Source organism: Pollicipes pollicipes, unplaced genomic scaffold, assembly GCF_011947565.3.
Source record: "Pollicipes pollicipes isolate AB1234 unplaced genomic scaffold, Ppol_2.1 Scaffold_7261;HRSCAF=8764_pilon_pilon_pilon, whole genome shotgun sequence".
Classification (NCBI taxonomy): Eukaryota; Metazoa; Arthropoda; class Thecostraca; order Pollicipedomorpha; family Pollicipedidae; genus Pollicipes; species Pollicipes pollicipes.
The window spans coordinates 31,574,536-31,589,561 of NW_023597054.1; the positions used below are offsets into that span (position 1 = coordinate 31,574,536).

At 51.6% G+C, this 15,026-nt stretch overlaps 1 protein-coding gene across 1 annotated transcript; it reads right to left on the reverse strand.

Moving 5' to 3' along the window:
- Window positions 1-2,530: 2,530 nt before the first annotated feature.
- Window positions 2,531-14,854, reverse strand: LOC119111304 (zinc finger and BTB domain-containing protein 7B-like). The gene is made up of 4 exons (XM_037235118.1): window positions 14,773-14,854; window positions 9,751-9,875; window positions 3,451-3,553; window positions 2,531-3,091 (listed from the first exon to the last, which is right to left on the reverse strand). The coding sequence occupies exons 1-4, from the start codon at window positions 14,852-14,854 to the stop codon at window positions 2,820-2,822; spliced, it is 582 nt and encodes a 193-aa protein (XP_037091013.1). The 3' UTR covers window positions 2,531-2,819.
- Window positions 14,855-15,026: the final 172 nt, after the last annotated feature.

The window sequence follows — 15,026 nt, forward strand, 5'->3', positions numbered from 1 at the left end:
TGGCCTGCGGCCAGTAGCAGCGGCCGCAGGCCAACCGGTAACCAGTTACGGCAATTTCTCTAAGTCAAGATATCTCCTTCTTTTTCCAAAAGCTGCATGATTGGTCAGATCTGAGCCGCTGAAATAAGGAAGTATCACTTCCGGGTATGCACGGCCTTTTGTTGACGTATTGACTTAGAGTGCAAACGTGCTTACGTGTGTGCATGCATGTTTAGGTATGTGTATGGGCAAGGGGGAGAGTGTCCGTGCTTGTAGATAGACGTATGCATGAATATGTAGATTTGGACTTCAGTAGGAATGCTAGCTGTTGTTAACAGCAGCTGGAATGCGAACATTTCAGCTTGCACCTAATGGCGCCAGTACGCTGGTTTTGCTCTTGCAGTTTTCACACAGTCAAAATGTGAACGCTCCAGCTAATACTGGTAGCCGTGCCTGTTTCGTTCCGGCATTTTTAACATCGTCAAACTGTCTGATGAGCTTATCATGATAATCAATTTTGCACCGAACAAATGAAACCATTCTGCGATTCGAGCCAGCGCCGCGGCCGCCCGCTCCCCGCCCGTCGCCAGTGCCCCCCCCCCCCCCCCCCTCCCGACCCGCACAATGGCGGCCGCTGGCTGAATTAATCATCTCTGTAACAGGAGCCTATGCCGCTCTCCGCGCCGTATTCGCGCGCCCAAGTCACGTGGAAGTGATGTCCGTTTACAAATGACGGCAGCGGCGGCCGATCGCTTTCAGCGCGTCGCTGCCGACCGTTGTGCTGTCTGCCACGAGTTGAGGGGCGCGGGAGAGCGTGGGTTGCCGGCGGGGGCAAGAGGGGGCCCAGAGGGGCCCGGAGGGGGGCCTGGAGGGGCGATGCGGGATGGAGAGGGGTGAGAGGAGGCTCCGGAACCGAGTGAGGGCCGATGCTGACGTAGCGGAAGCTGGCAATATGGAGAGAAAGATCTGCGATCTGAGGGGAAATCTCTGTCTCATCTAAGGCTTTGTGCTGTTGCGAACGGTGCCGGAAATCCATCAAGTGTTAGTAAGATGAGCGCCAGATTCTCAATATGAGTGGCCAACCACAATCCAGTGTATCAGCTCCTAGGATCAACAACAACCCGACCGATGCTAGGGACTTCCCTTAGAGACACAACTTTTCAAATTAAAAAAGTTGTGGTCTAAGAGACTAAGCATGCAGCATTCATGGTTAGGGTTTTGTTTAGCGCGCATTTAGCTTAACAATGTAAGTATTTCGTCATTAAAATCAGCCTTTTAAGGACAGGGAATGATAATGACGAATAAATTTTGCACCGTCCAACTTAATGATGTCACCGCCATTTTGGTCCTGTGTTACTGCGATGTGAACTTTAAGCATTCTGTGGCTTACCTCCATTGGCTACCGTTTACTTCAAAGCACCACTGCAATCAAGGCGTGCGTACGTACGTTGTGGACTGCCTACTCGTTTCAGATCAACCCCTTGGACGTCAGGAGATCTAGGTCAGACCCAAGGGGATGCTTTCCGCAGCCGATCACTATTACCTCATTAATATCGTTCTTGTGAAATGGCGTCGTGATTATCTGAACAGAAATAGTTTATGCAGGGGCGCAGCCCAGGGACGGGTCCAGGGAGCCGGGCGCCCTCCTTAAAGGGAAGTGTTTCACATTTATGTGGGGTTTGAACAGAAATAGTAATTTTGAAGATTATCAGTACAGTACACAGGTGCAGTACACAGCCCTGTCCTTCTTTAGACTAATCGCCTCTAGTTTCTGAGCTGCACGCACGCGAAGATGGGAAGACTTTTCGAGGAGAGTATCTCAAGATCACCTTGGAATTCATGACGTCACACTAACGGCGTTTAAATCCTGTCACTCCGTACCCCATGCGGCGATCAAGGCCAATAAAATATAATGGTCGAGCCACTCAGATCTGGCGTTCGTGGACACGATCTTCAGATCTAATGGCCGTCAATTGCTCTCAATCAGTGTTGTGTAAGTACGATGACGTAATTAACCAGTGAGGTATCGAGGAGCATATTTGATAAACACAGAAGTTGTGTTGTCTATAGCAGTCTTTTCTACTCAAAAGTATATCGAAAGCTATACGTGAGATTGTTTCATCATATCAGCTTAGTCTCAGGCTGAATTCTGGCCCTTGCTGGTCTTCTCTGTATGATTCAGTTCTGCATTCTGGTCCCAAAATGTAAATTGTACAGGTTACTGTATTCCTAGTTCGTTACCAGGAACCTGCTTGCTCCCCGGAAGAATCCTGAGGAGCCAGGCGCATGTCCGCTTATGTCTATTGGAATAAGATAATTCACGGATAAGCTTGTGTTCCACAACTATAACCACAAGCTTGCATTGAGCAATCGTGTGAATGTTTATTTCACTGTTGATGAGTATTACGTATATCCATATTTCTACCAAAGCCTGGAGGTAATATAACAAGCAAGCTGCTAGTTATCGTGGCCTGCGATGTCGCGATACGCGCCCGTCCGTTTTTGTGGATAACAAATACCATCAAACTCGTCTGAACCTGTTGCTGCCTGATGTATTCAGCCATTTACAAATCAGATATAAACTCATATGAGACCCATGCAACACAATGTAAAAAACAGTTTCGGCAATACAGCCTGAGCCATATCAGTACCTGAGCAATATCAACAGTAATGTTCATATCAGTGCGTCACCAATACCCACTTCACAAGGCGAACCGAGCCCAGCGTCGCACGCGACCACCCCTCAAAAGCAAGACACCATCACACGGTACCGCACAGCACGAGCCCCTCCAACGGGCGAGCATTTATCACAGCTCTCGAGGCACGGGCGCCACCACCAGCTAGAAGAACGGTGCGGCAAACATGCCACCCCTCAAATAGGCAGTCAGCTCCAGCGGAGTCAGCCCGGCTAGCCCCGGCGCCACGGCGGCGTACAAGGGCGCGGTGTGGGTGCGCTGGTGTTTGTTGAGGTGGTCCTTGCGGCCGAACCGTTTGCCGCAGCAGATCTCGCAGCCGAACGGCCGGTCGCCGGTGTGGATACGTGTGTGGCGGGTCAGCTCCTCGTTGCGGGTGAAGCGCTTGTGGCACGTCTCACACTCGAATGGCCGCTCCCCTGCCGGCACACGGAGGAGGGTACGGTTGTTGAGGCGGCTCTGAGCGCTGTGCTCTACCAGCTCTAGTCTAAAGGGAATATTGCTGTTTCCTGCTCATGAGCGTTGGCGCTGAAAATGTTCTTAGTCACGATCATAAATTTCACGCCACAGCGACGCCGTCAAGCTTTGTGTGGGAAACATGTCCTCACTCATGCTGCCTCATTTGCGTCAACACATTTGCCACATCGAAGACCACCCCAGAATCCAAAGTTGCAATCATTGCCTTAAGTCTTTCTGGGAGTCGCCGCTGCACCTGACTCACCACACTGACCTCTGACAAGTTCGTTGGTGGACACACCGCCCCGCTCCGTCGACTCACCTGTGTGCTTGCGGAAGTGGCCGACCAGGCTGCCGCGGTTCGAGAACGCCATCGGGCACTTGGGGCAGGCGAACTTCCGGTCGCGCTTGCGGCGAACCTCGGTCTATGGCTTGTGACGGCGGCCCTCCTCCACGACGGCGGCCCAGGGCACCCAGGCGGTGGGCAGCGGCGGCCACAGCAGCGGCCGGCCTCTGTACTCAGGACCATGCGGCGGCCGGCCCGCGGCAGCGGCGGCGGTGGCCGGTGGCGGCGGCTGGTTGGCGACGGCGGCGGCGGATGAGGCGGCCGCCTGCTCGGACTGCGCGGCTTGGTTGGCGACGCGTCAGTCCGTGCCAGGGACGGAACAGCGGGCTGGGCGGCATCATGGTGCGCGTGGCAGCACGCAGCTTCACAGGGGGGCGATGGGGCCCGTCCTGGGCCGGAACGCGGGAGCCATCGCGCGCGCCTGCACTCGGCAACCGCCCGCCCACTCAGCGGCACAGCAGATCCCGGCCGTTGCCAATCGGCGCGCGGCGCCTCTCCCCGCGCGGCCAATCAGCGCGACGGACGGGAGGTGCTCGTGGAGATGGCCCCCGAGGGCCGCGACAGGTGGCTCTGTGCGCTGACGAGGCAGAGAGGGAGGCTGGCAGCAGCTGCTTGTTCTCCCCCCACCCATACACTCGTGTGCGCGTTGAAGAGGGGAGAGTGGTGCGGGAGTCAGAAACGGGGAGTCTGCGGTGTGGCCTTGATGTGCGACCACAAGCCAACATGGAGATCAAACACTGCTCCCACACACGCACATGTCTAGCGTTTCCATCATGCCCCGGAGGGTCAACAGGCGGGAATGTCCATAACGACACCTATTCGGCCTATGTTGTACTGGATCCATTAAGTATCACACTCAACTATGAACATTTGAATCCGAACTCAGTCGTATTCTTGATCGCATTTGGGCATTCGTTGCCAAGCTAGTACTGGAAGACATTTCGCTGATTTAAAACCCTGTTGTATGATGACTGGCATGCTAAGTGACAACGCTATATTTTCTGGTTACCTAGTCAGTCAGCCAAATCCATAACATAAATACCGGCCCTCGAATGAGTATGCTGCTTCAACTAACCGATTTACAGGCGTATGCCAGAACAGATTGTTGAATGCTTACAAATATTGCTAACCCCATCCCAGTGATGGAAGTTCCAAAAAGGAATCCCGGAAGCGGAGAGTACATATGTTCCAAAGTAGAGTACAAACTTTAAACCGGGGTCATGGAAATTTCATGGCACGTATTTCCGATGATTTTCTTCACAATGCAATCAACCACTTATCTCTGTCTCGATATGTTGATGGGGTGAGAGCGTTTGAAAACAGTTTTTGGAAAAATGTTTTTTTAAACAGTACACTTTCCAGCTAAGTTAAGACCTCCGGCGTTTTACACGATGCACAACTCCTTAGTTAAATCCGAAGATATTGTTTTTTTCTGAGTAAGGGCTACGGGAAAGATATTTGGGGATTGAAGTCGGCAAGGCAATACGACCTTGGTATCTCCGTTCACTCGTCATGAACTCTTGTTCTAACAGCAATCGGGACGTTAATTTATGTTAGCACTAAAAATATTATTCAATGATCCATGACTGTAAAAATGGCATGGTGTTCGGAGTCGAGACGCATCTTCCTTTTTTAATTTTGGAATCGGTCAATATCTGGCCGAGCTTGGGCCAAAAACCCAAATCACCGTTGACGCTAAGGGAAGCGGGTTTTCAGCTTTTCGGAACTCAATACTTGTCTGAGCCGAGAATACCCTTCTTGATGTAGACAGAGCTCTGGTTCGGAAACAAGTTGATAAGAAGATGGAAAATCGGTTGGTAGCTTTGGTCACAAGTAGGGTTTTAAGATTCCGCGTATAATCCATTGCTGCAAATATATTCTGGTTTAAGTGCTACTTGATAGTGAACAAAGCGCATTGAACGTGGTCAAAAACCTCCCGCTCAGAACACACACACACTAAATCGACCACGGGCTCCATCCTAGACCAAAAAAAGTGGAACACTATGAGCTTTCAGCATCAACTCATGTACTGGCTGTCTGTAGACTGTCACCTGCCATGATTTGATGCCTAGATACAACCACTGACATTACAGTCAATCATAGTGTTTCCTTCTTCTCACTACGAAGATGGCAATGTAAATAGATTCTTGTAAGTGCTGCACCGGTGGTCAATGGCAGGGGTGCCAAATGAGAGGTTAGGGTGTCCCCCCCCCCCCCCCCGAAAGAAGAGGAAAGTGAAAGAGAAACTGCACTCCGGCCAAATGCCAATCATTGCTAAGAATGTCTTCGATAGTTCCTGGTGTCAGGTATGATCCAGCAACCCAAATCCAGTCCTTATGTTTCTAGTACTGATGCAAACTACAAAAATAGGTCATGGAGCATGCCATCCGGTACACACCAGTAACACATCCTAGCATTTGATCATTATCAGTCGCATAGCCAAGTTATTTCACATGGGGAGGGCTAATCAGCACCTTACTTTATCAAACCCTACTTTAACTTGTCAAATGTTGCACTTGCTTCTGTTCGTTTGCTTCAGGCAGATGAGGTGAACACTGGGCCTTTCGGTTCAGTACTTTGGTAATGAGCTAGCCCTGTTCGGTCCTAGGGGGACTTGCCCTCTAGGGGTCTCACTTGCTTTCCAGGTATAGTGTTAGGTTTGGTATCCAGTGATCCTATATTGCCTATTCAGTTGATCATCACAGAGTTAAGTGGCATTCAGTCAACATACATTTGGCATTTTTAAAGCTCTCATGCAATCTCATTACGTCATGTCACAGAATCCTTTGAAACTTAAATGTTACCAACTCATGTTGTTGTCCTTCACGCGGGCAACATCTCATGCTGTTTGAAAATGACTAGGTGCAGCTGCCAGTCCTGCATGGTGCATGGATCAATTACGCTGTCCCTAAATCCTGCTAAGTTCTGTGCAGCCGGCACGCGCTGCTTGTCAACTAGAACTGTCACCTTCCTTCCATTTTTAATACTTTGAAAGATGGCAAGCCGCTACGCACACTAAATCTTAGGCCTGTATCGGCTAACCATAATATATCGAAGAGCTCCCACAAAGTAGTTAACACTTAAACACTTAACACTTTAACACTAACACTTACACTAACACTTAACACTTAGTTAACACTTAAGCTTTTACCTTGAAGTATGCAATAGCCAATTTTGGTACATCAAACTAATTTCATGATGTCCCCCAATACCAGGGTCGTCTACATTACAAGCGATCTATGAATTCTAATCTATTTGAGTCCCATTTTCATATTTCTGGGCTTCTAAAGACCAGTGGCATGAAAAGAAAGAAGGAGGGGGGGGGGGGTGACAAAATTACAACTGGGGATTATTTTTAAATTCTCTGAAAATCTTACGTTGCTCCTGTGGCCATTGCCCGGACTCCTCAAATCCTCAAAACTTTTATTGGATAATTATTGCTACCCCTGCTCGCAATATAAGCGTGTTAGCACACTTATTTCTAGCTAGAATGACTTGCAGAGGCCCGGCTGTTGTTTTTTCACCTTCATTTGAGAGCCTGCACGTGTGTAATGTTAATACAATGATTTTGGGGCCAAGACTCCGCACAGGCCCAAAATCGCGAACAAATTGGCACGCGTTCGGGTTTGGGGTCAATTTGACGCCCACGAAGATTTCTCCGGAATAATTTCCGAACGGCGCGATGTAGCCGCGCTTAATTTTGCGTCACTAGCCATTTGAATAGTAGATCGTTTGGTATTAAAAAATTTATGTACCTTGTAAGGCCGTCAAGCTACGTCAGGTTAACGTCAGGCCATGGGTTTAAAGACAGACCAATTTCTAGGGAATGTTTCCGCTGATGCAACGGAGTGTTAGACGAGGCTACACATCTCTGAGATAGTTTCTTAGGCAATGCGATAATTGAATCGATAAATTTCATTGACCTGGGGTCAAGTATGAAGGCAAGCCTACGGTCAAAGCCAACCTATTTTCTGCTATAGAGCTTGCTGTGTGGGGGTAGTTTCTGGTGCTAATCTTGAATTTATTGGTGACAGGAACTGCGTTATGCATTTTCCCATGGACTTCTGTAAGATCAGAGTAGGTCATTGGCCTAAAACCACCCAGGTCAACATTTGTTTTAGAAACGCACTGTCTAATGTCATATCTGACGTTATTCAGATGCAAAAATCAAATCAGTCTTGTATGATTTTGTTCATTTTGAAATCCGAAAGATCAAACAAGGTCGCTAACCTTAAATGGTCACCACTGACCTTTTCCTTAGAACATGAATCTAGGTTCATGGTGGCTGCCTGAGAAGGTCTATGGCACCAATGGACACTAATTGGAGGTTCGACCCTGTTGGACCTTATTTGACCCGATGAGCATAACCTAAGAACCTCAAATTGTGATACAAGTGAGTTTAAGTACCGACCAACGCACCCTGTCAATTTGGTGTCAAAGGCTGCCTTAGTTTCAGAGCTATCAGGGGGTCAAATTGACGCCCAACATGAACGAAGGGCATTTACCGTGCCACCGGGCGCGTGGTAAGGTTAGGTATGGTTGTGAGGGCGCAAGGAAGGAACATCTCAAAAATGATATAAACACTCAAATTTTGTCAGAAAGTTTCTGAACTGACCTCATGCGTATGCTCAAAACGTTACCGCCTTCTTAGTGGTTGCAGGACTCATATATTTCTCTTTCATCGAGCTGACCGTTCGTTTATACGTGTCATCGGTTTGAACTACGCGGTTGCAGTGGTCGACGGTTGAGGTAGCGCAGACCGCTCGCGGTCGTAGCCCTCCAGCTACGAACGATTCGACAGTCGAGTTTTTTCCGGCCGAACCACCAACGACTCTACCCTTTCGGCTGCACGTCTTACGTTACACCGCATGCATACATTTCACAACTGCCTGTTTTAGCTGCCTTTGAGATTGCCATCCGCACTGTTAGAATGGCTCCACAAATTTACTCCGCAGCGTCCACCTACTCAGAGATTTGGCTTCGTGATTCCAGCACACATCAATAACTTTTTGAGGAGGGCACGTCTATCCGCATGTTTGTCCTCTTTTGCCTTTTGAACCGCGCGAAGGTTGAATGGTGCGTCGCTTAAGCAGCCAGCTCACGCTAGGAAAAGTGGAGAAGAAACTGGCCTTTACATACTGGTTTTTGATGTGCGATTTCATCTGAACCAAACTCTGAACAAACTGTGACAACCAATAGCTTTCCGTCCCTTTCGACACAGCATTTTTACGCTTCAATAGGTGACTCGTCTGGCTGACTTCCCAAGTCTGTAAACAAGCACGTTCTGATGGGGTAATTGTAATTAAAACCTGAATAAGACGCTCAAATAGGGCGTCATTTGAGAATCACTTGCCACTTTGATGAACATAGGGCAGTGACGCTGGCTATCCTTCCGCAGTGACGCTGCTCACCCTTCCGCAGTGACGCTGGCCACCCTTCCGCAGTGACGCTGGCCACCCTTCCGCAGTGACGCTGGCCACCCTTCCGCAGTGACGCTGGCCACCCTTCCGCAGTGACGCTGGCCACCCTTCCGCAGTGACGCTGGCCACCTTTCCGCTCCGTCTTTATCCGCGAGTTGGGGGCATGTTAGCTCTCATGCTAGCAAGGTCACGCTACCCTTTTTGAAAAGTCAGTCTTTAAACGGATGAGGATAGCACAAATTGATATTTGAGCCAACCGGTTGCATAACATACACAAGTGTACTGTCACATGGTCATGCGGCCGAGCTCGTGAGATGGAACGACGAACGAACGCGCTCGAACGACGAACCACAAGAAAGGCCATCATAAAAAATGTCTTCAATATCTTTCAAAACTCATTCGTACAGTTCAAAGATTAGACCGAGCAAATCTTTTTTGAATTCATGGAGATGTCCTCTGGACTGATAATAGTTACCGCAACACGAAGAATAGAGATCCTGCCATTACTCGACCTGGCCAGCTGTACATTGCCCAACTCAATGTACAATCGGTGAAACCCAAGCTGCTGGAACTGCGACACGACATCGTGCAGCACGGCTATGACGTGATCATACTTAGTGAAACATGGCTCAAGCCGTCTATGCATAACAGACTAATGCCTGTACCCGGCTACCAGCATTTCCGGAGAGACAGACCTGATAACAAAGGATTTGATGGCGTGGCCGTACTAGTGAGAGAGTCACTGGAGGCGACTGTGTTGGACGGACCTGATCAGGTCACAGCAGGCCCCAAACTGGGTTCGCTGTGGGTCCAGATCCGCGCTGACCCTCGAAAAGTGATGGTGTGCTCACTGTACCGGCTCCCGACACAGACGCAGGTCCGAGTCACTGCGGACCTCGGTGAGCTGGAGCAGCAACTCCAGAACATCCTCGCCCGTCACATTGGACCCGTCATCATATCCGGTGATGTCAACATCAACACCTGCAGCAACAACGAGGACACCGCGGCCAGCAGGTTCAGAGAGTTCCTCACAGCATACTCTGCTGCAGCATATCAGCGGGCCCACGTTCCGGTCATCTGGCTCCACCATCGATTGTATTTGTACAAACGGTGGTGTTGGGCGCGCCGGCACGCTGCACTGTGACTGTAGTCCCCATGACTGGTCACGTGCTCTAGTGCCGCTACCGGACTACCGACCTGCGGAGTACGCACTGACGGCCAGATGCTGGCGTAAACTGGACTTAACGGAGGCGAATCGACGTCTCCAAAATGTGACTGGGGCCCAGTGTACGGCAGTGTCGATCCCGGAGAGCAGTGGGACTGTTTCCTTGCAGTGACTCGTCCTATCGTTAATGCTTTAGCACTGATGAGGCGTTTAAAAGTGCTTAATCCTACAGCACCGCCTGTCACGGAAGCTACTAAAGACCTGATGGCCCGGCGGCGTGCCGCACTCCGTGATTATGACCGCGAGACGTATAAGGACCTAAACCGGCAGGTCATCGACAGTGCGTCGTGACACACGGGAGGAGATTGACAGGGGTGTACGGGAGGGTGGGCCGAGCTCGATGTGATGCAGTGGGCAGCCTGTCGTCCCATCTAAGCAGCCAACCAAGTCCACGCCTGATGCGACGCGGACGACATTAACCGGTACTTCGCCAGCATTGGTACCGCGACCGCCCGCCAGGTGGACTCCTAGGGACCGGAGCTGGCGGCACGCCTGCCGCGCGTGACCACCGGCGGGTTCCAGGTATCGCTCGTTACACCGGATCAACTGCGACGCGTCATAGCCCGCATGCGTAACAGTTCATCGTGCGGTGCAGACGGATTGTGTATCCGGTTTTTCAAACTGTGTATAGACGCTATTTGTCCCGCGATCGCCCATATTGTCAATTCCAGCATGACAGCCCATGTAGTTCCCGACTCGTGGAAGCTAACAATAGTTTATCCTACCCAAAAGACGCCAAAATCCACTGTGTGTCTAACTACAGGCCTATCTCAATGTTACCGACTATCGCTAAGGTTAACGAACTTGTAGTTTACGAGCAGCTGTTTGCATATTTGATCTCTCATCACCTGTTCTCGTCTAGTCAACGTGGTTTTAGATCACACCACTCCACTGACACGGGGCTTCTCACGGTAACCGACAAGGTTTTTGGGGCCATGGTTCAAAAGGAAATCACCTTGTTATGCCTACTGGACCAATCCATGTGCTTTGATGTTATCCCACATGATGGACTCCTTAGAAAGCCCCAGCAGTACAATGTTGATGTACGTTGGTTTGCGAGTTACCTCCAAAACCACTTTCAGCAGGTTCCCGTCCAGAACCCAGGTGGCGCTTCCTCTCTGTCCGCAGCATTGCACAACCCGATCGGAGCCTACCAGGGCTCAGCGCTCGGCCCGCTGCTGTGCAGCATCTATGCTAATGATATGCCGCTACATGCTCATGACGCATGTATTGTGCAGTACGCGGACGACGCGCAGGTTTTAGTGAGTGGGAGGCCCGGTGACATTGGTACGCTGATCACATCCATGGAGCAACATCTTGCGCACCTGTCCAAATGGTTTGGCAAAAACGGAATGAAAATTAACGCACAAAAAATACAGCTTATACTCCTCGGCACGCGTCAAAATCTTCGGAACCTGCCATCGACTAGCACCAAATTTATGGGCGCCACTGTAGCCAGCTCTCCTTCCGTTCGAAACCTGGATGCTGTATTTGACCAGTGCATGACGTTCACTGCGCACACTGATGACGTGCGGCGATGCACTGGCGCTCTTATCGGCCTCAGCCACAGCCGGTACAGTCTGCCTCAGGCCACACTATTTACTCTAGTCCAGGGTCTAGTCATCTCACTCATCCGTTACTGCATCTGTGTGTACGGAACATGTAATGCTACTCAAACATCACGACTGCAGAAGCTGCCGGACTTCGCAGCACGAGTCATCTCTGGGCGTCGGAAAATGATCATATGAGCGATGTTTTACGAGATCTCGAGTGGATGTCTGCTGACAACATGTTCTTGTATCATACACTGACGCTTCTGAAACGTGTCCTGGAAAGATCATAAAGGGCCCCCGACAAGAGCGTAAGCTCTGCGTTCTAATAAGAAGTACCCAAAGCCCAGTGTGAAGGGCCCCGAAAGATCGAGTGTACCTAAGAAGGCTATCGGATGGCCCCCGACAGGAGCATAGGGTTCTGTATTCAAATACCAAAACCCAATGTGCAGGGCTCCCGAAGAATTCAGCGAGCCCGAGCAGGTTAATTTTGAGGGCCCTGAACGACCAAGTGTGCTCGAGCAGGTTAACAGATGGACCTCCGACAAGCGCGTGGGGTCGTAAACAAGTGCCAAGGAAGTGGAAGGGCCCAGATCAATCTACAATAAAGAATCTATGGGCATGTTGTGAGTACGTCGGCAGTTTAACCGGGACCACGTGAAGGGCTCCTGAACATCCGAGAATGTCGCGGCGGGTTCACATAGCTGGCCCCAGCTGTAGCGTCTTAACCTTTCGGGCGAATGGTAGGAATCAGCGGAAGACCCCTGATTGAGAACAGTGTCACAGCATTCTATCAGAAGGGTTCGAAGCAGCAGCGCAGAGCCCACCAAGAAAATACAAAGAATTCAGTGGCAACGTAGGAGGCTCCTTAACGATCTGACTGACCGCAAGTGGACGTATAGTGCCCGTCGGAAACTATAGGGTCTCTTGACAGCGTAATAAGCCTTTAAATATTTCAATAACCACTTTTTCAATCCGTGAAAACGATTTTGCCTCCTTGTGGATGCTTCACTTTAGCTTGCGATGGTTCTTGGTCGTCTTGAAGCCCAAAGACGTCCAACGTTGTCGCGTTTTGTGTACAAAAACGGCGTCTGTTTGGCCGAATATGGGTCCCTTCGGGGCGCAAGGGAGTGTGGTCATGGGCTCTTGCCTTTCCCTCCCCCCCTCCGGATCCGACCCTGCTTACCACACATCCTGATGTATTTCTGGCGTTGCTCCGGAGCGAGCGAACCCTTCGTGAACCAACGCTTAAGGTGCTGCCACCTATCTTGGTATCGAACGCCGTGGTGCGACATCTCGCGAGAGCATTCCCATAAAGCCGTTCCCAGAATTACACAAATCGCGTTCCACCGGCGCGTATTTTCGTCCTTTTATAACGTTTGGCCACGTACATGGAGAGGTTGCCAACACTCTACTCTTTCCCAGATATAAACATGGTGCAGTTGAACCATTCCAATAATGTATGCGCCAGTGCCCATTCGTCGTAAACCGAAACACAGAGCAATCTACATCTGTCGCCACTAAATAACCACGTACCCGAAACGTGCGAGCTGGGCCAAATTGTGCAGGCATATGAAACATCCATGCCTGACTGAGGAGTCACTATTTTTAAGTGATAAACTAAAATTGTAGCCGACCCGCAAGACCACCCTTGTCTAGACCTGCCCCTCTCGTGCTCATGAACGTGATGAGACCTGCAGCTTTTGCGTCGCGGGAAGGACACGCAAGACCAGCCTTGTCGACACTCGCCCCTCTCGTGCTCATGAGCGTGATGAGACCTGCAGTTGTATCGCGGGAACGACCCGCAAGACCAGCGCTGTCCAGACTCGCCCCTCTCGTACTCATGGACGTGACGTAAGCTGTTCTGTATTTGGCCGCAGCGCAGGAATCAATGTCTTCAATGGCGATGGGATTTGCGCCTCGTTAAGCACGGCTTGTTGTGCAGATGTTGATACCGCTGGTGGATATCTGACGTCAAAATCCACTGGTGGGGCCGACCGCTCGATGCAAGCAATGACCATCCAAGCAGCGCGAGCTGACAGACCCGCGGTGCCCGGGGACTCAGCGCCTTCTGAGGCTTACGGTCAGTGATGAAGGTGTCCGGACAGCAGAGAAAGATCCTTTCTGGACACCGCAGGTCGACTTCCGGTCCTTTATATTATACAGCACCCGCCTGGTTATGCAACGCGCGATGAAAGACGATTACCTATTTCAATGGACAGAAAAGAGATGTCTAAGACCACAGGATTCACAAAGCTGTTGGATGACACACACGAAACACGGTAAAACAAATTGATGGTGCATATTCGTGATGAACGCCATAGTTATTTCCAAATTATTGTTTGTGACATAGCGACCCTCCGTACGAGCCATAAGCAGCTACCTTCCAACTCGATCCAGCCAAGTACAAAACTGAAGCACCTGACACCAGACAAAACGCAACAACAATCACCTCCAAATGCCACGATAATCCTCCGGAAGAGCATAGAAAACGCCTGCAGCCGACCTACCTTGCCAGCACAACCAGTTCAGCGACAATGAACCAAGCAAAGCTCTGACCGAGCACACGCACCCACGCATAGTGACGATGGAGGTGCCGACACCGCCGGACGCAGGGTCGGCGGTACTGTCGAGCAGGTCGAGCAGGGCGGCGGCCTGCCTCACGCCGCCGCCGCCTTTGTACTAGCCCACGGACAACTCCAGACCGCTGACTTGTCACGTGGCCTGCCCCCAACGTGCCGCTGGCGCCCACACGTGGAGCACGAGCCCAGCTAGCCACGGACCGATCAGGCAGCAGCCTGCGGCCCCGTGCCAGGCACAGTCACATCTGGCATCAATGCGCGCAACACGCGGCCACCGGCCTGTCCGCGGCCCCAGCACGCCACGAGAGATCGCTCCGGCGCCGCTGGCGGTCCAGGGTGCGGCGCCGTCCGCCAGCCTCAGGAGCGGCGCAGACCGCCCTGCATCAGCCGCTGGTAAGCCTCGAGACTGGCCTGCGCCTGTTCCGGCGACAGACCCGGCGGCCCACCCGGCAGCATCACCATCCGCTGCGCCAGGCTCTGCAGCGCCACCTGCTGCTGCAGCCGCTGCAGCTGCTCCTTGCCGCCAGGCAGCAGACCCATGTACTGCAGCACGTGCGGCGGCATGGCGGCCGACGCCATGTGCAGCGCCAACAGCTGCTGCATTGAGCCGGGCGGAAGCCGGCGCCGCCGTCTCCGTCCCCGCCGCCGGCGGTGGCCGCCTTCTCCACCGGCGTGATGGTGATGGAGCCGACGCGGCCAGGCTCCGACGGCGGCCGCGCCCCGCCGCCGCCGGTGGTCAGGTCGATGACCTCCAGCGGCGGCGGGGGGCCGGGCG

Bases quoted from the DNA above. Each gene is read 5' to 3' on its own strand.
- LOC119111304 (XM_037235118.1), bottom strand. From the start codon at position 14,854: ATGCAGCAGCTGTTGGCGCTGCACATGGCGTCGGCCGCCATGCCGCCG. The intron at 3,554-9,750 runs GTACAGTGAGCA...CACAAGCCATAG, and splicing joins TGCGTCTGTGTCGGGAGCCG to ACCGAGGTTCGCCGCAAGCG. The intron at 3,092-3,450 runs GTGAGTCGACGG...GTGTGCCGGCAG, and splicing joins CCACTTCCGCAAGCACACAG to GGGAGCGGCCATTCGAGTGT.